At 35.9% G+C, this 27,240-nt stretch overlaps 1 protein-coding gene across 6 annotated transcripts in view; it reads left to right on the top strand.

Annotated features, from left to right (window-relative positions):
• exoc6b (exocyst complex component 6B) overlaps positions 1 to 27,240 on the top strand; it is a 608,337-nt gene that overhangs the window by 469,731 nt on the left and 111,366 nt on the right. For all 6 annotated transcript variants that reach the window (XR_005633442.1, XR_005633443.1, XM_039751926.1 and 3 more), the window contains one exon: positions 259 to 400. Coding sequence is in view for 4 of the 6 variants with exons in the window: in XM_039751926.1 (XP_039607860.1) it covers positions 259 to 400 (142 nt within the window). In the remaining 2 variants the exon portion in view is untranslated. The remainder of the gene's footprint in view (positions 1 to 258; positions 401 to 27,240) is intronic.

The raw sequence follows: 27,240 nt of genomic DNA, 5'->3' as shown, positions 1-27,240 counted from the left end.
GCGCCACCGTGCCGCCCTTACAGAAAATCAAATGAAAAATAAAGTAAACAATCAACTTTACTATAAGCAGCCATGCGGAATGAGATTAGTAATCACATTATACTAATGTTAATTGTTTATGGAATTTGTTATTTAGGTGGTTCTTTCTATGTGACAGTTACATGATTTCAGGGCCTCATGCTGCCCAAATAGAATTCTTAGACTTATCTTTTTCTGCAAATCCTCTTTTTCTGACCTTTTTTTTTATGTCTTCCTCAGGGTAAAGTGGCACAGACTGCCTGTATGTCTGCATGCAAGCACCTTTCCACCTCTCTGCAGCAAATGTTGCTCCAGTCTGATATAAAGCAGATTTCATTGGGTGCACTGCAACAATTCAACATTGATGTCACGGAATGTGAGAGTAAGTGTTTAAATTTCATCTGTCCATGGCTAAGAACAAACTTGCATACATTTGTAAGAGTTTTAGTTTTCATTTTTAAACTCTTAAAGAGCCAAAATAGGTGGTCAACTGGAAATGTATTGTTTTACCCCATGTTTCCCATGATTCTGTCTTATGTCATTTAGTCTCATGTTAGTGGTAAAGCAGATCTTAGGATTATTATAGTCACACTAACAGAATTAAGACCAGAATTGTCTGCTGAGGGTCCAAAAGTTTGATTAGATTTAATCTTATATAGTATTCTTCACATCTCTTACACATATTTGCAGTAAAATACAGTACCAGAAAAGTACTAAGCATAACAACATACATCAACACAAATATCAAGATAAACACATTAAATTACACAAAAGTAGACATTTTCTTGTTCTAGGACACCTTAAAGTCAACTAGCAGCATGATGGAAGTTGTTTGAATATTTAAGCGAGACATAGTCCCTGTGTGACAAACACAGAGAAAATGTGCAGTCACCAAACACTGGATGTCTTATGCCTATGAATGAAAAACATACATATTTATTCTAATCCTCTTTGTTTCTTAATTTGAAGATTTAGTAGATCACATGATACATTCTATTACTTTTATTACTTTTGTTGTGTATTGTTAGATCCTTTATTTTAGTTTTTATTCTTATATTTCATTATTTTACAGTCATTTTTATATAATTTGTTGCTTAATGCATGCTGTTTTACTGACATCCATGACGCAAGATGTACTATCTGTGCCAGTGCCAAGTTTACTGAGTTATTTATGTTTTCACATGTATGTGGGGGAACAAAAGTTTTTTTTTTTTTTTAACTGAACAATGACTGCCATCATTTAATTATTCAGGAAGTTAAGAAACCAATAGAATTGCACTGGTTCAGTTATATTAATTAGACCAGATTAAGTACATTTTATGACAGTAGTACATTTGACTTAATGAAAGCCTCACTGTCTGGGTAAGTAGGGCTCACAAGTGTAGACCTCTGCTCAGCTTTATATAGAAGAGCCACTGGTGAACTGATATATATTATCATTATGTGGAGTAATTGATCAATTCTGAATTGACTTTTCTTAACAGTTCTGCCAATTTTGTAAGTGTAGAAAGCTAAATTTAGAGTGTCTAATTTTGCAGTTTGGTTAACAATTCTAAGCACAAATGCTGCCTGAAAGCTGAGTATGTGTGTTTCTATTGAAAATTATATTTGCAACTTTGTTAGAGCTATTTTTATATAGTCAAAGTGTTTAAATCATTCTGTTCCTTTAAAAATCTAGATACAAACTACTGTAATGTAGATTTTGGCCTAATCTGTTTTAAGTAAAATATTTTATATACTGTCCCAACAATACACTTTTTCACTAGCAACTATAGTAGAAAATGTGGACATTTTTTACAAGAGTTAATTTGCTTCAAGTGGATATTATATGAAGATGTTTCATATCTTTGGTTTATGGGTGCTCAATATACTTGGCACATTACTCTTGTGGTGTTGAGCTGTTCTAGTCCTGCTTCCTACAATAGCATCACATCCCGCTTGCTTGGACCTTGTGTAACGCTCTTTTCTATTCACTGAGCTGAACCCCTCATTGCCTGTCTGGCTTGATAGCGAGATGGATGGATACCGTCGTGACCCGACTATACATCACTGTCATCCCTCCTGCTGTCTGTGCAAGAGAATAGAAATAGCACACACACACACGGTCAGCTCTTTCATCGTAACCCTTCTCAGAAAACTTGCACCGGCTTTGTCTTCAATTTTTGCTGAAAGGTCCAAATCACTTTGAAAAGGAGGACATTAGAAAGGGGATGGCGAGACAAAGAGTGTTTGTGCTAACAGTAAGCAGTTTTAGATAGAAAAGCCCCCGGCGGCTTCAGGTGGTCTGATCTCAGCGTCTCAAAGTTTCAGTCCTCATTGTAAGGAGGGTTGCATGGAACGTATTCCTTTGTGCTGTTTCTTCCTGGAGAGCAATATTAGACTGTTGGTATGCAAGCAGGTGACCATCATTTGTAATTGCTTAAGATCAGAGGTCATTTGCTTTCAGAAACAAAGTAACTAAGTGGATATTTTGTTTTCAAGCTCTGCATCCACCCCCTCACTAAAAAGTATTCAGAATTATTCAGATTTTGATTTTTCTGTGTGATTATTTAGTTTCAGACATACTTCATTTCTTTTTAAAGCAAAATTTAGTGTAACTGTTTCTTTGCTTGGTAATAAATCTTGTGGAATAGAGCTTTGCCCAGTGTCTGCATTTTTTCATTAATATATTATGCCATCTTTTACTCACTTACTGTTCAGTGTCAAGATTAGAAAAAATTTCAGTATGTTAGTGGATAAATGGATAAAGAAATTATTGGTTGTTTAAGCTTATTGTCTTGTGTATATACTACAATGAAATATATATTTATCATGTCCCTTACTAGCAGTAACCAATAAGAACAAAATAACAATGAATTCTTCATAAAGTGAATACAACGTATATATCAAATATATACACAGATATTTTTATTTTTTATTTATTTTTTTTTTTATTCACTGTTTTTCGAAATGTAGGTATCTGAGCAATGTCAATGTTTATTTTATATAATTTGGCTTGAATATTGGCTATGTTATGCAACTCCTTTATAGTGGAAATTCCCATGCACAGAGCATCACCTGATATACATATGATGCAGTAAAATTACAGTAGAAAATGTATTATTGTGGTGAACACACCAACAACAGATCAACTGCTTTAATTGTTTAAATTTACCAGTAAATAGAGAAAAGAATGCACCTGCACAGTAAAGCTCATGCAGCTTTAGAGTATCACAGGTAAACTGGCTATCTTTATGCATAAACAGGGTAGGGGCACTACTCAATATTCTGGCATAGGCAGTAAATGTACTCTAACAAGTAGAAAAACTATAAATTATCTGAGAAAGCACCAAATTCATTGAATTGCTTAATGCTCTCAGTTTCCATTACTCAGTTACTGTATCCTGTGGGTATTTTTAAAAGATACGTGTCTCTATTTTTACTTGAATACATCATAAATCTCTGCATCTCTATCTGTGTATGTAGTTTTCTGTTGAGTTGCTTAAATCTATTCAAGGTTCCTAGGGGCAGAATCCTTTCACAGGAGTCTGGGCTTAATGTGGAAGCAAACCTTTGGTACAGTAGTCAAAAGGAAAACCTATTAAATTCTATAACAGAGTTACTAGAAGATGGAATCTGGAGGTTATCTTCCATATGGCCTGTAGTGAAGCAACTTCCCTTTAACTAATTTAGTCACTTTAATCGTTGACGACTAATCTGGATCTTTACCTTTAGGTAGCATGGAACAAGAGAAATACAGAAATATATCGGGAGAAGCTAAAGAACACCACGTGAGGCAGACATAAACCAAAGTTACATATTTTCACCAGGGCAGAAAAACTATCCAGGAAGTATCCAACAGGGAGTTAAATATAAAAACTGTACAATAAATAAACTTAACATAATAAAATAATTGTTTATAACATGACAAGTTCAAAGCATTTAATGAACTGGTGCCCTGTCCAGAGCTATCTTTCTGACCTTGTTCCAAGTGATAAGATCAGGTATCTTTTGATCTTAAATTGAGTTAAATAACTTTGAGAATTATATCTTGTGTAATGACAAGTTGGAATAGGTTGTGCTTTGTGATCCCCGTCCATGTCATCAAATGACATTCAAAAATAGAAACTAGGTATAGTATACAGCATACATTGTTGAAGCTAGTCATTATATTTTATTTTGTGCTAAAAATTCTTTGGAGACTTATGGTATAAAAGAATTTTCATACAATACATGAATGCAAAGGACATATTTGACAAGTGCAACTAAAACATTATCACACATTAATATTTGAAATTTCACACTGTTAAGCACAAATAGTTTTGTGGAGAAATGTATTTGCCCCAACCCTCTGCTTAACTGCAACCTCAGTGGGACCTCTAACCCAAAACAGATTTAAACTCTTTTGTATGGTCACCTTCAAATGAAATTTCAAAATCACTTTTTTGGTAGTGAGTGAGTAATCTACTTTGGCTGTAGGAACACAGAAGTAGACCTTCCAGTAGTGGGCTCATGACGTCCCTATACTCATTAGCTCTCACTTGTATTGAAAGTTACATATCTTCAGGGCAGTTTTCTGTCATTTTTTTTTTTTGTTCATGGAGCAAAAAGGTATCACTTCTCCCATCTTGGCCTCTGGACAGTTTCTTCAGACCCTACCTTTATACATATATATATGGTCTGTCAACTTTTCTGACTTGGTTATACAACAACAACAACAATATTTATTTATATAGCACATTTTCATACAAAAGTAGCTCGAAGTGCTTTACATACAGAAGAAAAGAAAAATAAAAGACAAAATAAGAAATTTAAAATAAGACATTAGTTAACATAGAAAAGGAGTAAGGTCCAATGGCCAGGTCGGACAGAAAAACAGAAAAAAAAACTCCAGACAGCTGGAGAAAAAAAATAAAATCTGCAGGGGTTCCAGGCCACGGGACTGCCCAGTCACCTCTGGGCATTCTACCTAACATAAATTAAATACAGTAATCCCTCGCTATATCGAGCTTCGACTTTCGCGGCTTCACTCTATCGCGGATTTTAAATGTAAGCATATCTAAATATATATCACAGATTTTTCGCTGGTTCGGGGATTTCTGCGGACAATGGGTCTTTTAATTTATGGTACTTGCTTCCTCAGTTTGTTTGCCCAGATGATTTTATACAGGGGACGCTATTGGCGGATGGCTTAGAAGCTACCCAATCAGAGCATGTATTACATATTAACTAAAAATCCTCAATGCTATAAGATATGCTTCCCGTGCATTGCTCGATTGTTTGCTTGTCTCTGCCTCTCTCTCACCCTCTCTGACATTCTGTGCCTGGACGGAGGGGGTGTGAGCAGAGGTGCTGTTTGCACAGAAGCTGTTTGCCTAGAGGATACGAACGCACCTCTAAGAAATGCCGGCTGCTTTATCGCGGTGCTTCCAAAAACACACTTATTGATTTTTTGATTGTTTGCTTTAATCTCGCTCTCTCTCTCTCTGACGTTCTCTGCGCCTGACGGAGGAGATGTGAGCAGAGGGGCTGTTTGCTTAGAAGATACTGACGCTCCTCTAAAAAATGCTGCGGCAAACTTAAAAGCACACGTATTGATTTTTTGATTGTTTGCTTTTCTTTGCGAGCGATCTCTCTCTCTCTCTCTGAAATTCTCTGCTCCTGAAGAGAAGAATATATATTTGCATTCTTTTAATTGTGAGAAAGAACTGTCATCTCTGTCTTGTCATGGAGCACAGTTTAAACTTTTGACTAAAATGTGTTATTTCATGTCTAGAGGGCTCTAATAATGTTAACAGTGTGGGAGAGTTTCTAAGGGCTTAAAATATATAAAAATAACCATACAAACATATGTTTTCTACTTCGCGGATTTTCATCTATCGCGGGGGGTTCTGGAACGCAACCTCCGCGATCGAGGAGGGATTACTGTTGTCCTCTTTTGTTCCCTAGGAATTATTCTGACCTTTTGACAACCTCTTTTGTCCTCACCCTCTCAGTAAGTGGTTAGGTGTTCCTTGCTGGTGCTGGGTGAACTTTTCCTTCGCTCTGTTGCTCCCAAGTGTGTTACTTCTGAAGTACTCACTTATGATTATTTTTTTCGTACAGACTGAGAATGCTGTTTCTTTAGATTAATTGGGGGTTTGGTAGGGAAGGGAGGGGGGTAATGTGAAGCGTTTCATAAGCCTAGTGTTGTATTATACCAGTCTAATATTGAAATATTGTAATATATGAGTATTGTATCTACTCTTTCATTGTATTTCTTCATTTTCAATTTTATCTAAAGATAAAACTCATCTCTTTTCAATGCTAAGAATAAGGTTTCTGTGCATTACTATAAGTATACAAGTAGATTAAATACCACAACCACTAAGAGCTGAATAATGTCCTTCTAAAAGAAAAAAACTCCACTGAAATATCAATAAAATGATGTGAAGAAAGGTGCTGTACTGATGTTGTAAAACTGGCATTACAGCAGAAAGCTTGAAAATATTACAAATAACAAAATGCAATTGTACATATTATTCATTACAAGCACACTACAAATTGATCATCAACTCCACACCCTGACTCCAAAATGGGCACCAAACCCACTAAATCCTTACTTCTCCCCCTGGCCCGTATTGGTTCTGGTAGAATCTAGTTGCCAAACCTATGTAATACTTATCAAGGCACCAGACCTTTAACCCTGTTTAACAATTGGAAATGTATTTGTATTTACTGTCGGAGTTCAAGCTTTATTTACTGGTATATTTGGTTGTACTGGTTTAAATGTACTTGGCTTTTAAAGGACGGCAGTGATTCTCATAGTTATGCTGTTAGAAGTCTTGTGCTCACAATATTATTGCAACAGTAACCTGACTAAAGTATAATGGTTAGACAAAGCATAATTAAAAATTACTCTGTGATTCTTAAAACAAATTAACTTTCCTTGGTTGCCTTTTAAGAATGACTCTAGAGAAATTATGTGTTGGTACTATATGAGCTGAAATCTAACAAGCCAGTGATTGAGGACTGGTTTTGATTCCAGTCATGTTAGAGGCCCATATAAGACAAAGCCAGAGATACTAGACCATTATAATGGAAAGCGTTTTATGGGAAGCAGAAATTGACTTGTGTAACAAGAGAGTGAAAAAAGTAAAACTGAAATAGTCTGTTCCACCACTATGCATGACATTAGCTCTGAACTTCTTGACTGACTGTAACTTTTCTTCTTTCAAAGGACATATTCTGGGCAGGTATGAGGATTGCACAGAAAAAGTGGTGCGCGAGTGGACAAGAGCTTTGATTTGCAGAGAAGAAAACTTTTATTTGTATATATACTCCCCCTGTTTCTCTTGAGTATTCAGATGTAGTAGTTACAGGGGATTTAATCCACAAAAGGGTACCCTCTGCTGACTCAGCAGTTCTACCTGGACACTTAAGTCCTCTTCTTGGGAATGACAGAGCTACCTGGAGGAGTATAATTTCAAAGAATGGTCATCCTGATGTAGACGCAGAAATAAATTTTTAATTAAATTTCTGTGCTTGACATGAATTGTCCATAACAAACATCACATTTAAACATAGATGTGTAAATGGTTTAGGTTATGGAACATGGAAATAATTTTAGTAATTGCAGTTGTGCAACAGATGTATAAGAAAATATTAAACACAGAACTAAAAAACAGAAAATTTTTTCATTGATTTTCTGTGCGAGACATGAATTTTCCATAACAAATATCATGTTCCTACATAAATGTGTAAATGGTTTAGTTTATGGAAGTTGGAAATAATTGTAATAATTGCAATTGGGCAAGAGTTCGATAATAATAATACTAAAGACTTAAGGCCATGGCTCACAATGGGTTTGCAGTGTATTTTTTTAATCTTATAAATGATGCTCATTATCACTGCATCCATATAGAACCAGCATCCCAAGCCTAGGTAGTCTGTCAGAGTACATATTTGGGGACAGCCTGTTAAAACATATACAGTCAATAGCTTCAAGCTTTATTATTAATATGTTCATTGTAATGATGGCAGCGACATAAGTGACAGATAGACGCACATAGACCACTGCAGCTACTAGGCTCCATACATTTGAGAAGTGCTTCTGTCTGCTGTGAGATTTTTCTTTCATTTTGACTTTAGCACCACTATATGGGATGACAACAACAAACAGAATTTAGGTAAGCAGTTGTTGGTGTACTGTATGTATCTGCTACATGTTAAAATGCAATGACTGTATTATGGTTTGTTTCATTTCCAAATAGACAGTGATGTTAGCTTAATTTAGTTTTAAATGTACAGTCAGAAGATGGATACTGTATACCCTCATCGGTGCTATGAGTACTGAAATCTGCATCTCCTCTAGCTTTTCATTATCAGCTTTCTTAATGGCAGTCATTTTGATGGGATGTGACACACCGTTTACGTCAAATGAATATTGTGAAGTTCATATTTATGCAAATATAGGAGCTAGTTCTTTCAAGTTTACGTCGACTCCAACACTATCATCGTAATGATGAGCAACAGGGAGTGCATACAGCACCTGTGACAACATATACAGTAATCCCTCGCTATATCGCGCTTTGACTATTGCAGCTTCACTCTATCGCGGATTTTATATGTAAGCATAACTAAATATATAACACAGATTTTTCGCTGCTTCGCGGGTTCTGCGGACAATGTATCTTTTTACTTCCTGTACATGCTTCCTCAGTTGGTTTGCCCAGTTGATTTTATACAAGGGACACTATTGGCAGATGACTGAGAAGCTAACCAATCAGAGCACTCAGTTAAGTTCCTGTGTGCTGAATGCAGTGTTAACCAGGAAGTCTTGTCTCGCTCATTCAGCATCAACATGTTTCGCTGTGTAAAGAGTTAACTTTTGTGCTCTTTTGTGTTTATCTTTGTGCATAGTCAAGCCCTTCATTATGGCTCCAAAACGATTTGCTCCTGCTGCTGCTTCAGGGGCCGCGCCCAAGCGCCAACGGAAGATGTTAACGATTGCCGAAAAGGTAAACGTTTTGGATATGCTGAAGGATGAGAAAAGCTACACCGCTGTAGGACGCCATTACGGCATCAATGAGGCTACGATTCTTTTTATTTAAAAATAGGAAAGGAATATAAGATCTACAGCCGCAGTGTCCTTTCAACCAGGGTGCAAAATGAGTTGTAAGTGGATGTAATAAGGCAGTAGTCTGGATGGAATCTGCTTTAGGGATTTGGATTGAAGACTGCCAGAAGAAGAACAACGGCAGTGCTACACAATCGCCTGAAGTGGCTCCTTTAGAAAGGCTGTAACGCTCTCCTTTGTTGTGCAGTAAAATTAAACTCATTGTTATCGGACAAGTCATTGTGTCATAATTATGGTGAGTAACCATAATTAATTTTCTACTTACAATACTTAGTACATGTACGTACATTTAGTGTCACTGTACACACATTTACTGTATACTATTTTTCTTGCATTGTACGTATTTATTGCTGGTTGCCTGTATATCGTAATGGCTGTAACATATGTGATATTGGAGACACTCGATATCTTTAAAATAGTATTTAGGTTTTACTGTATATAAACAGTGTGTTTATATACATAATTTCAATGAATCTCACCTAATATCTAAGAGAATACAAAGGGATTATGCTGTAGAACTGTGAGGGGAATATTTATAAACAGTGTGGGAGAGTTTATACGGGCTTAAAATATATAAAAATAACCATACAAACATATGGTTTCTACTTTGCGGATTTTCATCTATCGCGGGGGGTTCTGGAACACAACCCCCGCGATTGAGGAGGGATTACTGTAGCTCACTTTTACCACTCATCCATTTATACATTTAAATGCCCTTGTATACTCTGATGATACAGGAATGTTTTTTTCGTTTCCACTAGGATAGGTTTATTTTTAACATGTATGTGTTCTCTGCACACGCAACACAACATTTATATGTTGAATTCAGGTCTTTTTATGAGAAACTTCGGCTGTAGACAGTTTGCTAATGAGAAGCTTGCTATCTATTGCTGCTTTTTCCAGTTTAGAATCACCACCTCAACTTCATGTGTTGCCTTCATGAAATGTAATACTCAGTGAGCCGTCTAATTTTTTCCACCCACTTTTAAGCAAAATTTACTCATGGTTGCTCAGTGACACTTCATGCCCATATGTTGTCTCTATGGAATTTGACTCAAAATTTGTTCCACATGGATGTTTAAGTGAATAGACATTGTGATAGTCTGCCTTCCCAGTCCAGGGCCAGTTGCTTTCTTTCACCCTCAAAGCTCCACCCTTTCACAGTGCTATATTTGAAAAAGGTGGATATCATGTTGTTACAAATTACATAATCACTAGTCAAATTAAGTTTTAAATTTGGACACAGAAGAAAAAGTAATGCACCTAGCAAAATATTTTATGGAGCTTTCTATTTTATTAGTGCTTTGCTTGTTTCTTCTCATATTCAGACATTGATTCCTTTTCACTTAAGCTACTATGTTAATAGAGTTTTATAGCATCACATGCAAGTGCCAAGTGGCATGTGTAAGCCCAAACTACAGAACATTTTGTCTTCTGTGGAGCAAAAAATATTATTAAACTGTTTTCTTAAACAGAATTGGAATCCAGAGCCGAAGGGCCTGTCAGAACCTGTTAATGATTTTAGTGCCGTCAAGTACCACTCCACAGTTAATTAACTGTCTGTTATTTATATTTTTATTCAAAGTGTGCTTATGCGTTTAAATTACTATTTTCTTTAAAAGTATATCTGTTAAAACAAAGCTATCTCTCATTTTAATCGTTTATAACAAAAATGTTTAAAAGGAAATTTCATACTTTGTTCAGTGAACTAAGATTAATACATTTCTGTTTCTCTTAGGTGATCCCTACTTAATTTATTAGAACTGCTTACAACAAACTGCAAGAGATCTAAAAAATATTTTGTTGTAATGAAAATTTCGTAGTAATGAGATTCTGTGTTTGTCACTATAGTGCTTTCTTTAACTTGCATCCACGTGTTTGCAATCATTTCAATAGCTTCTTTCACGTTAATTTTAATCTCCTCCTGTCTATAAGTTATGCTGATGAGAATTTTTCTCAGCATTTCCTTGCGATAATACACTTTCAGAGTGCGAATGATGCCCAAATCCAATGACTGAAGCACTGCCGTGCAATTGAGTTGGAGGAGTTCAACGTGAACATTATCTAAATGTGGAAACATGTTGGGGGCAGCACAGTTATCAATCAGAAGCGGAATCATCCTTTTTTTGTTCTTCATATTGTGAGGTTTCTGAACTCTTTTGGGATCCCCACCCAACAGGACGACTTGCCGAAGTGTGTCCCGAAATGCGATTACTGTGTCTGTGGAAGATTGTCCGTTGCCAGGGCAGAGCAACAGCAGGCTCAGAGTGCTTCAATGAAGCACCACAGAAGCTCATCCTAAAAGATCGGGTCGCATTATAAGTCCCTGTCTTTGCACACCAAAACATGAGGCAGAGTCTCCGTACTTTAGCAAAACCAGCTTTATTCAGTTTGAAACAGCACGTTATTTATTGTAGCGGGATCTGCCACTTTCCTATACACAGACATAGTAGTCAGGCAGGGATGTGGCTAGGTTAGTGGCCAATTGCAGGTAATACTAATTCCTGCATTTACAATGTTCCTCGCATCACCCATCGAGAACTTCTCTGTGTGCTTCGGTGAAGAGCCGCAGCAGAGCTGTGAGCCTGCTGTTGCTCTGGCAATGGATAAACAGTCTTACACAGATGTGGTGATCGCACTTCGGGATGCTCTTGGCGTGTTGTCCAGTTGGCAGAGGTTCCAAGAGAGTTTAGAAACCTCACATTTTTTTGAATGACTGCTGCATTAATAGGAATATTTTTTGAACAAGCATCACTGAACCACATAAAAGCTGCTTTTTTGACATCTTCAAATGCAGTAGTTTGCATACGTTTGCCACCCGAGATTTTTCTTCTTTTTTTGCTCAGTCTTTCAAGAAAGTTGACAGTGTTGATGGTAAAATTCCAAATTCACTGGCAACATCTTTTTTCTTTTTGCCGCAATCAAGAGCTGCAAAAATTAAACTTTTTTTTTTCTCTAATGTGAACTGTAATCGTTTTTTCATGTCTGCCGTTTCTATAGGAGGGTGACATTGAGTTAAATTCCAGTGGATGTTTTTCAGATGTTGACGAGCAATAAGCAAAATGTATCACTAAAATCCACCGAAAATAAAAACAGCAAGAAAACAGTATGAGGAAAGTTCAAAGAAAGAAAAAAATGTACAGTGTTTTGTTTGGGGATCGTTGTGCACAACTGAGCGGCAACCATAGAACTAACTGCTCTGTGGATGATTCATTCAGGTATTTCAAGGTCTTTTGGGCACTTGTTGTAATGAAAATATCTGCTTGATTGAATTTCATTGTAACAAGATTTCTATATACTCGTATCATATAGGAAAACTGTCGGGACCATAAAAATACTTCTTTATAATGAAAATTTTGTTGTAAAGATATTCATTGTAACGGAATTTTACCTGCAGTTGTTTTTTTTTTTTGTATTTAAGCAAAATAGTGTGACTGTATTGTGATATGTTCTGTAGAAAAATAGTGCTTGATCTTTTTTATTGACACATTCAAGTGTCATTACTACATCTCTCTTGACTTTTAGTTAGCCCATGTATAAGGCCTTGTTCACCTTGGTTTTTGTTTATTTCACCTAGAATTATATTTCATGTGGTTGCATTCATTATATATATTATTACTTTTACTTAGCCATTTCCAAAAATAGCTTAATTAACAACACACATGGGTTAAAACATGGTTGTTTACTTCTATTTTTTAAAAAAGTAATGCAGCTGAGTTAAACTTACTCTTAATCCAGACAAAGTACCCCTGTTCCCTATAAAAGCTTTAATGTTTGACTGAAAGGTAAGTTTGCATTTATAAGTATAGGGGTAATTTTAATTAAATCCATGACCATATAATAATGTTTTATCTACATATGGTGCTTGATTTGTCAGTAGCCAGTTTACAAGGCTTTCCTATCTATGTCTGGTTACTTTGCCATATCCTAAACATGTACATATTAAATAGTTTCTGTAAATTTGTCAGATGTTAATAAGTGCAGGTATATTTCTGTGTGTGCACAGTGATAGACTGTCATTTATGAGATAAATCCTGACTTGTCCCTGGTGCTGCTTATATAGGCTTTAATCTCCTGGAAGCCTTTATTGAAGTAAATGAGTTAAGAAAAGAAGTTGATATGTGAATAGACTGATATGCAGTAACACTTTTAAATATATATTGCTTTAATAAAATGTATCCACACACAATTCTTTGTTTTTGTTGAAGCAGAAACTTTGTCTACAGTATGGATCAATGGCACTTCCAGATTGGTTTGCTTTTTATTTGTTTTCTAGTTTAAAAAAAAAAAGTTTGGTGTTTTTCAAGTCAAAGTTCTTTCTATGCAGTCATGGTATATTATTATTTTGCCATATAAAATTGTGCTCTAAAGTAAAGTGCTTTTTTTTTTTATATAAATTTCAAATACATTGTCTGTTCTTGCTCCTTACAATAAGGCCTTAGGTTGCCTAAATCCAAGCATGAAAAAGAGGCTTAAATTTACCAAATACATCCACTTTGACACAGCAAATATTTTGATTCTGAAACATGTACCCTAGATGTTTATGAGGCATCCTTGTGACAACGAAAGGAAACAAGAAGTAATTATTTTATCATTGATTCTTGGAACTATTTTCCTCAAGGTAAGAATAAGTTTCCTGTTCGCTCGTCTGCTCATACTGTAGCTGCCATCCTGGGTGGAGTTTAAACATAAATAAGGATATTGATTAGCACGAAAACAAAACATGTGTCTGAAGCTGTTTAAAGCATTTTTGTCTTTCAAGAAAATGGTAGGGAAATCTGCATATCAAGGATGTGAACATAAATTTAGAAAACAAAACTTTTACAGTTTTCATTAACTTCCTTATGCTAACTACAATACCTTAAAATCATGCTTTTTAGCGCTTAGGTTATATATGAGCAGTTGAATGAAAGACCTACTGAAACTGGACCTGTGTTTTTGCAGTGCTTATTTTTCCATTGACTAGCACTTGCAGTCCATTCTTGAAACCAGTTGCAGTTCCAAACATATTTCAGGTGAGTCAGTTCACTGTAGCTGCAACTGAAACAGGCTGAAATGTAGAGCTCTAGAATAATAACAATAGCAATGTCTTTCATTAGCAAACTGAAAACTGTATAGATCAGTAGCTCTTATGTGGGGCAGCAAGTTACTACAATCATTACAAATGGTGTTTCACGAATCTAGCATCTTGGGGTTTGAACTGTGTACCTAGTTGTTGTCATACTGTCACACAGATCTGTCAAGCTTTAATGCTAAGTAAGTATTTAACACTGCATTAAATAAGATTAATAAGCAGACTTACTTCAATGAAAGTTGTCCATCTTGTCCTTCATGTTTTGATCATTTCTTTCAGTTTAATTTTTAAAAGTGGAAAAATGTCTCCAAAACTGTATGATTGTCTGTGTTACCTGGATTCCACATACTGCAGCCTTGTATGTGTGTGTGAGATGCTTGTTAGTTTTCCAGTAATGGAAGCAGTATGTCCCAATCTCTGCAACAGAGGAACTCCTGAGTGGCCATAAGTTCAAATCTTCCACATGTGCACAACCACTTGCCACTTGTCCTTTCCATTGCTGTACCTTTCAGTAGCATATTTTACTCTTATTGTATCTCCAGTTTTGCATTCCTGCCTGTTGTTTCCTATTCAATCTGTTGTATCTTCTCATCAGTATTTTCCGGCTTATACAATATGGTTCAGAAATAATACTAACTGTATTCTTATCTTCATAGTCCAACATTTTGACAATATAAAATGATAGCTTAAATGTCTGAACCCTGAAAGAAAACATTCCTGAAAGTAGTACACTCTCAAAATGAATGTGATGTGTGTGGCATTCACAATACAAGGTAGAGAAAACCACAATCCTGGGGGGATGAAAGGTTATTGTGGAGCGAGAGAAATTCACCAAGATAAGGTGCAGAATCAGTTTTCTTTTAAAAAGTTTCAATCTCGCTATTAGTTTATTTTTTAAATTCCTTTTCTAAAGCAAAGTGGATACAATTTTTTAGCAATATTTGTGCAATCTCAAGACACAAATTAATATCTGATAACTTTTTTGCCTTAAAAATTTACTAATTTGGTTAAGTTTAGGCCGTTTTTTTCTTATAGTAACGTGAAAAAGTAAGTACACTCCATATATTTTTTCTTTTTTAACATATGTGGGCATATCATGATATAATCTTCATTTTTTTTTTTTTTAATTTTATTAATTTTATTGGAATCCATACAAAGCAATAAAGTTTTTACAAAAAGAAAAATTGAGTTAAGAACAGATCGATCCCCACCCCTGAGGGAGAGAGCAAGTTAAACGGCGTAAAATTTAAGGCTTGTAAACATACCTAAATTAATAAATTCTCTGTGCTTTATGAACTTATTTTAAAATATTACTGATTAGATCCTGCCATGTTTTGAAAAAAGTCTCTATGGATCCTCTAACTGAGTATTTGATTTTTTCCAATTTCAAATAGTATAACACATCAGTTTCCCACTGACTTAAAAGAGGAGAGTTTGGGTTCTTCCAGTTTATCAGAATAAGTCTGCATGCCAAAGTGTAGTGAATGCAATCACAATTTGTTTGTCTTTCTCCACTTTAAACCCTCTGGAAGAACCCCAAACACAGCTGTTAATGGGTTAGGAGGGATTGTGAGTCCAAGGCTGTCTGAGAGGTAATTAAAAATTTTGTCCAGAATAATGTTAATTTGGTGCAGGCCCAGAACATGTGACCCAGTGAGGCTGGAACTTGGTTGCAACGTTCGCAGGTTGGATCATGCCCTGGAAACATTTTGGAGAGTTTTAGTCGAGACAGATGTGCTCGATATATAATTTTGAGTTGTATAATTGTATGCTTTTGCATATGGAGCTCAGTGAATTCTCTGCATTGCTACTTTCCACTCCTTTTCTGATATATTAATTGAGAGATCTTTTTCCCAGTGTCCTCTTGGATCTTTGAAAGGAGGGATTGTAAAATGATTTTATATATTGTAGAGATGGAGTCTAAGTCCTTAAGATTGAGCAATATTTTTCCAGCATGGATGAGGGTGCAAGATGAGGAAAATCTGGAAGGTTCTGTTTAACAAAGTTCCTGATTTGAAGATAGTGAAAGAAATGTGTAGCTGGAATGTTAAATTTGGAATGTAATTGTTCATAGGATGCAAAGACGTTGTCTATATAAAGATCTCTAAGCAAGTTAATTCCAAATTTTTCCAGATATTAAAACTGCATATGTTTGTGAAGGTTGAAAGAGGTGGTTTTCTTGCAGAGGTGCCACAGATAGAAGCTTCTCCATCTTAAAATGCTTTCTACATTGGTTCCAGATTCTAAGTGAGTGGAGCACAATTGGGTTATTTGTATATTGCCGATAATGTGTGTTTATTGGAGCACAGAGCAAGGAATACAAAGAAGTACTGCAGGATTTTACTTCTATTGCGGTCCAAGCCTGTGTATGTTCTTCTATTTGTGTCCAGGTTCTTATGCCTGTATATTTGCTGCCCAGTAATAAAACTGGAAGTTAGGTAGAGCCATGCCACCTTCTGCCTTTTGTCTTTGTAGGGTCGCTCTTTTGATGCGTGGATGTTTTGAATTCCAAATAAATGAGGTTATTGTTGAATCTAATTGCTAAAGAATGATTTATTAATGTATATTGGAATGTTTTGAAATAAAAAAAGGAGCTTAGGAAGAATATTCATCTTAACAGTGTTAATTCTTCCAGCTAGTGTGAGATGAAGGGTTGACCATCTATGCAAGTCTTGTTTAATTTTTTCCATGCAGACGCTGAAATTTTGTTGATAAAGAGCTTTATGTTTACTTGTGATGTTTACCGCAGGTATTTAAACTGTTCTGCAATGATAAAAGGTATCTAATCTAATATTATATGCTTGAGAATTCACTGGAAAGAGTACACTTTTATTCAGATTAATTCTGAGACCAGAGATCTTTTGAAATTCTGTGAGTGCTGCTAAGACTGCAGGCACAGAATTTTCTGGGTCCGATATATACAGTACCATATCATCTGCATATAATGAGATTTTCTGTTCCAGTCCTTCTCTGCTAATCCCCTTTATCTGATCAGTATTTCGACAATGTATTGCCAGTGGTTCAATGGCAATCGCAAACAGCAGCGGTGACAAGGGGCATTCTTGTCTAGTGCCACATTCAAGTTTAAAGTAGTCTGAGCAAATGTTGTTGATGCAAACTGAAGCTTCTGGGTTAGTATACAGTAATTTAATCCATGCACAAATGTTTGGGCCAAACCCAAACTTCTCCAATGTAGTAAAAAGGTATTTCCATTCAATCATGTCGAATGCTTTTTCTGCATCCAATGATAATAATATTTCTGGGGTGTTTGATTTAGTTGGTGAGTATATTACATTAAACAGGCGTCGAAGATTTGAAGATAAGTGTCAGCCCCTAATAAATCCAGTTTGGTCTTGTGATATTACCGAGGGGAGCACTTTCTCCATCCTTCTAGCTATGATTTTAGAGAGTATTTTAAATCGTTATTCAGAAGTGAAATTGGTCTGTATGATGCACATTGTAATAAGTCCTTATTTTGTTTTGGAAAAACAGTGATTAGAGGAAGAGATTGGTTGCTAATAGGAGGGGAGCTAGCTGAGCGGAGAAATGTAATCTTCATTTAAACAGTATGTTTTGATTAAAATTTTGTAATTGAAAAAGAAGCAATTTAAATTTTATTTTGTTATAATTTTTTCAATGAAAAACTAGCAGGTATGCCATTTCTATCTGTGGAAAAAGTAAGTATACACTTGGCTATAGTAACTGCTATTTGTACCCCTTTGGCAGAAACAACTTTAATTTGCCATTTCTTATAACTGTTTACCAGTCTCTGACATCAACTGGAAGAAAGTTTTTTCCTACTCCTCCATGAAGAATTCTTTCCGCTGTGCAGTATTTAAGGGGTGTTTTGCATGTACAGCCTGTTTCAAATCCCCCTATAGCATCTCGATCGAAGATTTCTTTCTTTTCAGTTATTCCGTGGTTGATTTACTCATACTTTTACAGTTATTGTCAAGTTTGAAGGTCCACTTTTTGTTTAGCTTTAATCTTCTATCAAATGGTCTCACATTATCCTCAAGCACTCTCTGGTACAATGAAGAATTCATAAAGGATTCTGTGATGGTGAGATGCCCAGCAAATCAGCCCCATACCATAACATTTCCTCTACCATGTTTTGCAGGGGGCATTGGGTTTATTTGATAAAATGCTGTTTTTGGTTTCTGCCAAATTTATGTTCTGGTACTGTGTCAAAGTTTATATTTGCCATATCTGTCCAGAGCATATTGTTCCAGAAGTCCCGTTCTTTGCCTTGGTGTTCAAAGGTACATTTTAGTCTTGTTCTTAAGGTGGTGGTTGTTGTTGTTGTGTTTTTTTTTGTTTTTTTTCTCCTCAAGAGCAAAGTTTTCCTCCTAGTACACCACCCATGTAAATCAAGTTTGTACAGCATCTTTGTAATGGTAGAGTCTGGCACATTGACATGAACTGTAGCAAAAACTAACTGTGGGTCCTGTGATGAAATTCTGGAGTTCTTACAGTCTTCAGCATCTTGTGTTCTGCTCTCAGGCACAATTTGCTGGAGTGGCCTAACCTAGACAATCTGGTTGTTTGAAAGCTCCACCACTGGTAGAGGATCTCCTGGACTGTGGAATGTGTTATTTTAATTTGTTTGGATGTGTTTTAAAAATCCCTTCCAGCTTCCCAGACTCAAGCATCAATAACTACCCTTCTGAAGTCCTCAGTGAGTTCTTTTGATATTGACATTGTGATAGCACACACTTTCACAACAAAGAGCAAATCAAATTCAAAACAAGATCCTCTCTAATGATGCTCTAATCATTTTCGCCTTATCTTGTGCACCTGATTTTAATTGTAGGTATTAAGGTAAATATTTAGGTATTTGATAATAATAAATGCTGGGGTTTACTTAGGTTTTTTCACATGTGGAATTTGCATTTATGTTTATTTAAAAAAAATTCAATTGTCTTCAAAATGTAAATTTTGCCTTGTGTTTGTTATATTAAATTTACCTGCAGGTGCTATTTTAATGAAGATCAAATCGATATTTTCAAATATATTAAAAAAGATAAAACCTTTCATGAGACATACTTACATTTTCACATGACTCTGTGTATTCTGAAGTTTCTGTGGTTTATACTGTATATTTGGCTTCCCAGTTTAATATCAAAGCCATTTCTGTAGATTTATTTGTTTCTAATTTTATTAGCAGATACGTTGATCTTTTCTTGTAAAACCATCATTAATCTCAATGTTATCTCAGTTAATAGCTGAAACTCAAATATGATTGCTTGCATAGTGCATGCAGCAGGAACAGCATGGAGGTATAAGCCACTTTTTTAACACTAAAATTACCAGAGCCTAGGAAAAAACTCGTATATCCGTCCCACCTTAAATCGCTTCTTAAAACCATTCTCACCTCTCTGCCAGCGTCTTTTGTTAATCTAAATGTGCTGATAAAGAAAAGTTGCAAGTAGCCGGCTATTCCATCCCCCCACCGACTTAGAAACTGCACAAACTTCTTCCAGCTCATGCCTTGATTGATTATCTAGCAGTGAAGTGGAGTTTTAGAGTGAAAATAATAGATAATTATTTGGAATACACATATTTCACGTGTGTTCCGTTTCTACAGTAATCCATGTAAACACATTTTTAAAACAAACGTTTTTCATATTGTAGTAGTAAATGACAAAATATAGGCATAAACTATATAATGTATGAAGCCTGAAGTCCAAATATCAAATTAGCAGCTTCTAAAAAGGTACAAATATAACAGAACAAGTATGCTTTTATTCAAAAATATAACTCCAGGAAAAAAAGCCGCCTTAGCATGCCACATTGACACATACATATCTCAACTGCCATTTTAGCGTAATGGTATCAGCTGCTGACTAGTAATCAAAAGGTCATGAGTTCGATGCTGCACGATTCTCTTTTGAAACAGTGCTGAACAAAAAACACCATTTAACAATTGAGAAGGCAGAAAAAGATTATGAAGCAAGTGATGCATACAAGCGTATTCATAAATACAAGCATATTCATAAGTACAGATACTGCGGAAACAAAGCACGGCGTGAACCGTAAGTTTATATTAAATTAAGTTCATAGACAGGCTGCCACTGGCGTTTGTAATTTAGTGCCTGCCCATATAAGGCCGTCCGTCAGCGGCAATCCAATAGAAACACTGCCGCTAAATATTCACGGGTGAAGGACTGTGCTTATGCAGAGGAAGATGAGATGGTCAGGGTGGTGTTTGGCACAAACTCAGCGAAACTGCGAGAGAAACTTTTAAGTGCTGGGTCTTAGCTGACATTACATACAGCCGTGGACATCACACGAGATGGCACCAGCACAGCTGGGAACTTTCGATGTAAGAACACCAAGTGGCTCACATGAACTGACGCAGTGCACAGACAAAAAGCAATAGTTCCAAAGAGTGCTGAACAAAAACCGAATTACACAATTGAGAAGGCAGCAAAAAATATGAAGCGTCTGATACATACAAGCATATTCATAAGTGCAGCTACTGCAGAAACAAAGCACACGGTGGAAAAAGTGAATGTCCCGCTAAAGGAAGACAGTGTAAAAAAAAAAAAAAACCTGTGCATGCAGTGTGTCACATCTCAGATAAAGAGGAAGACGAGCTGTTTATTGATGCAGTAAGAAACGAATCGATGAATGAAACCTGTTATCTTTACAACGATTGACAAACACGGAATGTAACTTGAACACAACACATCGTACAAATACGACCCTGATTGAAACAAATAATGATAATTAAATCCTTGATGACAGCAACACTCAATAACACTCACAAAACAATTACTGTATATTGACAATCATGTTACGTTATTTTTAAAATGTTCCCTTTTCTTTTTCATAATTACTTTAACACACTACCTCTCCGCTGCGAATATATATATATATATATATATATACACAGTATATCCCGATCTACATACTCTCAAATAGACAAGCCACACGCCATGGTGCAATTGTAGAGGCTTCGCTTTTAGCGCCGACATCCAAGGTTCGATTCCCGAGAGGGTATGTACTGAGTATGTACGCGCGCTTCCCGATTCACTTTTACCTCGCATCTCCTTGGTTTGGGAGTATGAAAAAATATGCGGTTAACGCAGAATCATGTTACGTTATTTGTAAAATCTTTCCTTTTCTTAGCACAAGAACAGCTGAGAAGCTTCGATGCATGTACTCCATAACAAAAAATAACGCATTTAATCACACTTTCAGTTCCAAGCAAAGGGGAACTTTTGTCAATGCATGATATTCTGGTACATCGATTACACTGATGCACACATCACAGCTACAAAAATGTTAGAGTCGGAATGAAGCGCGTTCCTACGACTGATCGGAGGAAAATTTCATTTCAAAAAACTACCCGAGCGAAGCCTTGATAAAAGCATGGTTTTGTGCACACTGAAAAGCAAGCAAAATTAGATGCATTACAGAAAGTGGACTTTGTGGCTCTTACTGGGGATCATTGGACTTCCGTGACCGTTAGTAATTCTAATTACATCTAATTACAAAATGTTCAATGATCACACTGTTTTAGCCTAATGTACAAAATAATTTTGGCTAAGGTTACTCAGAGTTTAAAGATTAAGTTGGTCAAATTACCTTTTATGTTTCTGACTTATTTTTTTAAGAAGAAAAACTGCACTTTATGTTGAAATTTTTGTTATTATTATTTAAAGACAATATCATTCTGAAAATGTACTTAAAGTACTTAAACTACCACTTTATTTTTAAGTCTGCCCAATTTTAGCCAGGGATGATATTTTTGTTTCTGTTTTGAATTCAAATGCAGTTTAAAAGCATTTTTTTTCAGAAATTAAAACAGCTTGTGTTTACAATATTCATGTCCATGTCTATTATTTGATTCTGTCGCTCACTAAAACCCTTTTAAATAAAAAAAAAAAATTGCGATTTGGGGCGAATTTACGTGTGCGATTACATACGATTAATCAAGATTAATTATTACACAGCCTCTAATTAATTGGATTAATTTTTTTAATCGAGTCCCACCCCTAATATATGTAGATATTTATGTACATTTGTATATATATGTGTATATATATATATATATATATATATATGTGTGTGTGTGTGTGTGTGTGTGTATATATATATATATATATGTGTGTGTGTGTGTGTGTGTGTGTATATATATATATATGTGTGTGTATATATATTTATATGTGTGTGTGTATGTATATATGTATATATATATATATATATATATATACATATATATACACATATACTGTATATACACATATATATATGTATATATGTGTATGACAACCACACTCCTATCAATGACAAAACAATTACTTTAACAATCATCTTACGTTATTTTTAAAATATTTCTTTTTCTTTTTCATAACTTTACTTTAACACACTACTTCTCCGCTGCGAAGCGCGGGTATTCTGCTAGTATAATAATAAAATTACTGTTATTACTATATAGATAGACAGGGAGTTCAGGCAGGCAGAACGGCGAAGGTTATTTATTTATTTTTAACTATTTTAGACTAAAAACATAATTTGATTTCAGTCAGTCTGTAAGAGACAGAGTAAATGCATGATAATTGTAAAGGTTAGCGCTTTTTTTTTTAATTCAGTTCCATTCTCTCAGTCGCGTTCACGATATACCAAATCTGACAATGCTGTTTTCACATAAAGATGTGCTATAGCTCAAATGTGATTTATTTGGAGACGCGCTATAGCGCGAATGTTATTTATATAGGGAAGAAAGTACAATGTCAGGTGCTTATTCAGTGTAATAGGAACCATAGCACAGAGAGGTGTGTACACTGCAACAAGTACACATGTCGTAAATGTTGGAAGGGTGTGTGGGAACTGATAATATTTGAATGGGATGATTTTATATAGCATGGATCGGAAATCAGCAGTTCTTAGCATTGCCCCATGCAAGCTGTCATATCAACCGCCTACTGTAACTTGCTTTATTTTTTCTTCACTTATAGTCTATAATAAAAGTGCACTTGTTTTGTTATACTTGTACACCAACAGATGTTCCTGTGTTTGAGCGACACGGGCATGCTCAAAAAAATAGACGTGTAATGCCACGAAAAGTGCACGCAGGCACTGCAGTTCGCAAAAGCATTGATACGAGAATGCAGTCACAAGTACGCTGCAGAGCTACAGTGCGTCTTCAGATGGGGGGATAAGGGGGGGAGGTAGGGAAGGATCTTGAACATGACTGAGAGAATGAAAAGTGAATAATAAATAAAAAAAAAAACTAACCTTTACAAGTATCATAAATTACACTGGCTGTTACACACGAAAATCAAATGTATGTTTTTATTTTAAAATAGTAAGAATAAGAGCAGTTAACTTTTCAAAAGAGAATCGTGCGGGATCGAACTCATGACCTTTTGATTACTAGTCAGCAGCTGATACCATTACGCTAACATGGCAATTGAGATACGTATGTGTCAATGTGGCATGCTAAGGCGGCTTTTTTTCCTGGAGTTATATTTTTGAATAAAAGCATACTTGTTCTGTTATATTTGTACCTTTTGTGAAGCTGTTAATTTGATATTTGGACTTCAGGCTTCATACATTATATACAGTAGTTTATGCCTACATTTTGTCATTTACTACTACAATATGAAAAATGTTTCTGTTTTAAAAATGTGTTTACACAGATTACTGTAGAAACGGAACACACGTGAAATTCGTGTGTTCCAAACAACAATCTATCATTTCCACTCTAAAACTTCTCTTCACTTCCAGATAATCCATCAAGGCATGAGCTGGGAGAAGTTTGTGCTCTTTCTACGTCGGTGGGGGGATGGAATAGCCGGCTACTTGCAACTTTTCTTTATCAGCACATTTAGATTAATAAAAGACGCTGGCGGAGAGGTGAGAACGGTTTTAAGAAGCGATTTAAGGTGGGACGGATCTACGAGTTTTTTCGTAGGCTATGGTAATTCTAGTTTTTAAGGAAAAAACTGAGAATTACGTTTTCTCAATAAATAACAAAACTCATCTCACCAGAATGTGAAGATGTTTCAGAAGATTGAAATATTTTATAGAAAAGGTACCCAAAAAGATATGTGTCAGTGCCTTCAGTGAGTATTAAATCTGCCAAGGCAGCTTTACCATCACTTCACTACATTTACATGTTCCAAACCATTAGAAATGCTGTATAAGCCATTTTAAATTTGTGCCATAGGAAAACTGCAGATGATAAATTATTGCTCAAAGTAAATACTGTACTGCTTGTTTTACTATTAGTGCAGTAGTTTTGATGCTACAACTCAGGAGGAAGTAGACTCCATTTGACACTGTACAGTTATCAATATCTGCTCTCAGCTGAGCATAGAGACATTCTGGGATGGGTACAGCAAGGAAGCGGTGAGTTTGAGTTACGGACAAGTCAACTATCTACTGAAGAAAGCTGGTGGTTGCTGAGGTTCAGGGAGATTTTCACAGTCCAAACAGGGCGAGTGGACTACCTGGAAAAATCTGGAGTATCAGAAACTAACTTGGAAGGATCTCTGGGCGATCGAAGGATGCTGAATCAGTTTCATCATCAGAGCCACCTATGTTATTCTTCCCACACCCATGAACATACATCAGTGAGTTTGAGAAGAAACATGATATTCTCTCTGCCAAACCCCAGCAATGTTAAAGTACATCCTCAGCAGCTGCAAAATCAGCTAGTCCCAAAGCTACTATATCTGGATGCACAACCAGGTCCCTACAACTTGGTGGTTACCTTGCAAGAAAAGACATCTACCACATATGATCTTCCTCCCCCGATCACAGGGTTCGTAAACTTATTCCCCTTCATAAGAGTAGGCCAACCTTCAGTGAAACGGCCAACAAGAAAGAAACCAACTGTTCGGAACTGTCCACCAGAAATTATTACATCCAGTCTTAGGCCAGACCTGTCCTTGTGGTCAGCCTCACAGAAGTCCTTGTTCATTGCGGAGGTAACTGTGCTAGCATTTGAGGAAGCAAATGAACGCAAAATTCTTAGGTAGGCAGACATAGCAGCCAAGGGGAAACAACACGTCTGGTGTACTCATGTGCTCCCAGTAGAAACAGGGTGTAGAGGGTTTATAGCCATGTCAACAATCAGGCTTCTGAAAGGGACGGGAGTACAAGAGCAGGCCTTCCAACAAGCCAACTGGGCTGGGATTACAGGTGTTGCTGTTGAGCCTTATGGTGGTGTTGTGAGTCTGCCAGTGAAACACTAATGAAGCAGGGTTCCCAACTGATGACCCCAATGATGTGATTACCCCATTCCCAATCAAGACATCAAAAAAGTGCCAAATATTGGGATTGTAACTTCAAGTCCAATGAGTTTGACCAAAATTGATTTCTCCTAAAGGTGCCCCAGACCGCCTACCAAAAATGTTGTGCAGCCTTATGAAAAATATTCTGGCCACTCACTGTTCATCACTGTACATCCTGCAGCCACTGTGATGCAAGCATATATATTGCTGAATTATTACGTGTGTACATCCTTTGAAACGTTTAGGTTTTATTGTATCTGAATACCACACACTTCCTTGATGTCTTGTGAACATAACAAGTAAGGTCTTAAGCTTTCCTAATGATAACTGTAATCACTAAATATGCTAACTAATGCTAAGACAATTCAGACTATAAATGGCCTGAAGTGAGTTATGTAATACAGAAGAGGTCCATGAATATCAAAAGGGGTTTAAAGAATTAATTGTGTTAAGCACTGTGTACAAGATTGATATTTAATTCTTTATTTTCAAATGGGCATGAACATACTTCTCTTCAGGTGCTTTGTTTTAGGTTTTATTGTGCTGAGAAAATAAATGCAGTAGATACAGAGGTCCAAAAAAAAGAAACAATGGTCAATGACATGCATAATCCTACTAAGCCATATTGGGACATAATACAATAACTATCATATTATGAATTTTGAGGTTGTTAGCGTAGCTTGCTCAATCTTATATTATGTGCATTGTCGGTAGATTTTTAAAGCAGTGCATTTTAATTTAGTGTGACATAAACAATAGAGAGGTCATTGGTGTTTGAGGAGCCCTACTCTACACTGCCTTTGCTGTTAAATTCACTTGGATATTATGTTTTCCTCTTTTTGACCATTAACGTTTGACTAGTATTTTCCTGTCATCTTGAGTACTGGCAGCAAAAATGCTAAATAAAGCATGTGTGATCTGTACAGAAAATAAAGTAAGGCTGTTATTCCCCACAAAAACTAGTTGTTATCTTTATTTTTTATTGTCAAAAATGCATTTACTTAAATGATGTCTCTGTGCTATGAACATCTAAAGGTAGTCTAACGTTAATTTTAACACAGATAACGACACACCCACATGCTGTATATGCAGCTTGAGTTAAGCAGATTTGCAAGTGAATTCATGCAAAATGTTCAAAGTTGTTTGGTGTGGTGATCTTTTCTACCACCTTCTCCTAGACCACTGAATATATAGTCATGCATCCTGAATAAACTTGATCTTCAGTATGAGATTTACAAATAGTCAACTTTGATAACTTTAACCCTACAATGTCAGGTAATTTCTTGTATCGTAGACTTTTTCCTTTCAAAGGATATCATCCAAATATTTGAAGCTTAAAATGGATGAGTAAACTTCAATCCTTAATTTTTTTCTTTTCAGTTTTCTTCTAAGCATTAAATCAAATAGTGCACAATGAATACACACAGGTGTAAATGGAAACAAGCTAGATGGAGAACTGCTAGCTTTTTTGTCACTCACATCTTACTGCTAATAAGGAGCATGCAAAAACAGTAAATGTAGCTGTTTAAGGCTAAAATAAGCAGTCAAGGGTTTGAACACTTAATAAGTGAGACAGATGCAATAAAGCAGAAAGATGCCACTTGAACAGTAAGTGCTTTATCAGTATTAATTGACTTCTCATTAAGCAATGTGGTTGGAGCAAAAACCTGCTGCCATGGGGCTTCCAGGACCGATGTTGTTTACCACTGATATAGAGTATCACATATTTTAGCTTATGAGATGTTCTTTGGCTAACAAGATGTAATGGTTGATATTGTGAAGACCAAGGCCACTTTACCTTA

Source organism: Polypterus senegalus, chromosome 4 (genome assembly GCF_016835505.1).
Source record: "Polypterus senegalus isolate Bchr_013 chromosome 4, ASM1683550v1, whole genome shotgun sequence".
Classification (NCBI taxonomy): Eukaryota; Metazoa; Chordata; class Cladistia; order Polypteriformes; family Polypteridae; genus Polypterus; species Polypterus senegalus.
This window is presented reverse-complemented; position numbering and strand designations above follow the sequence as displayed.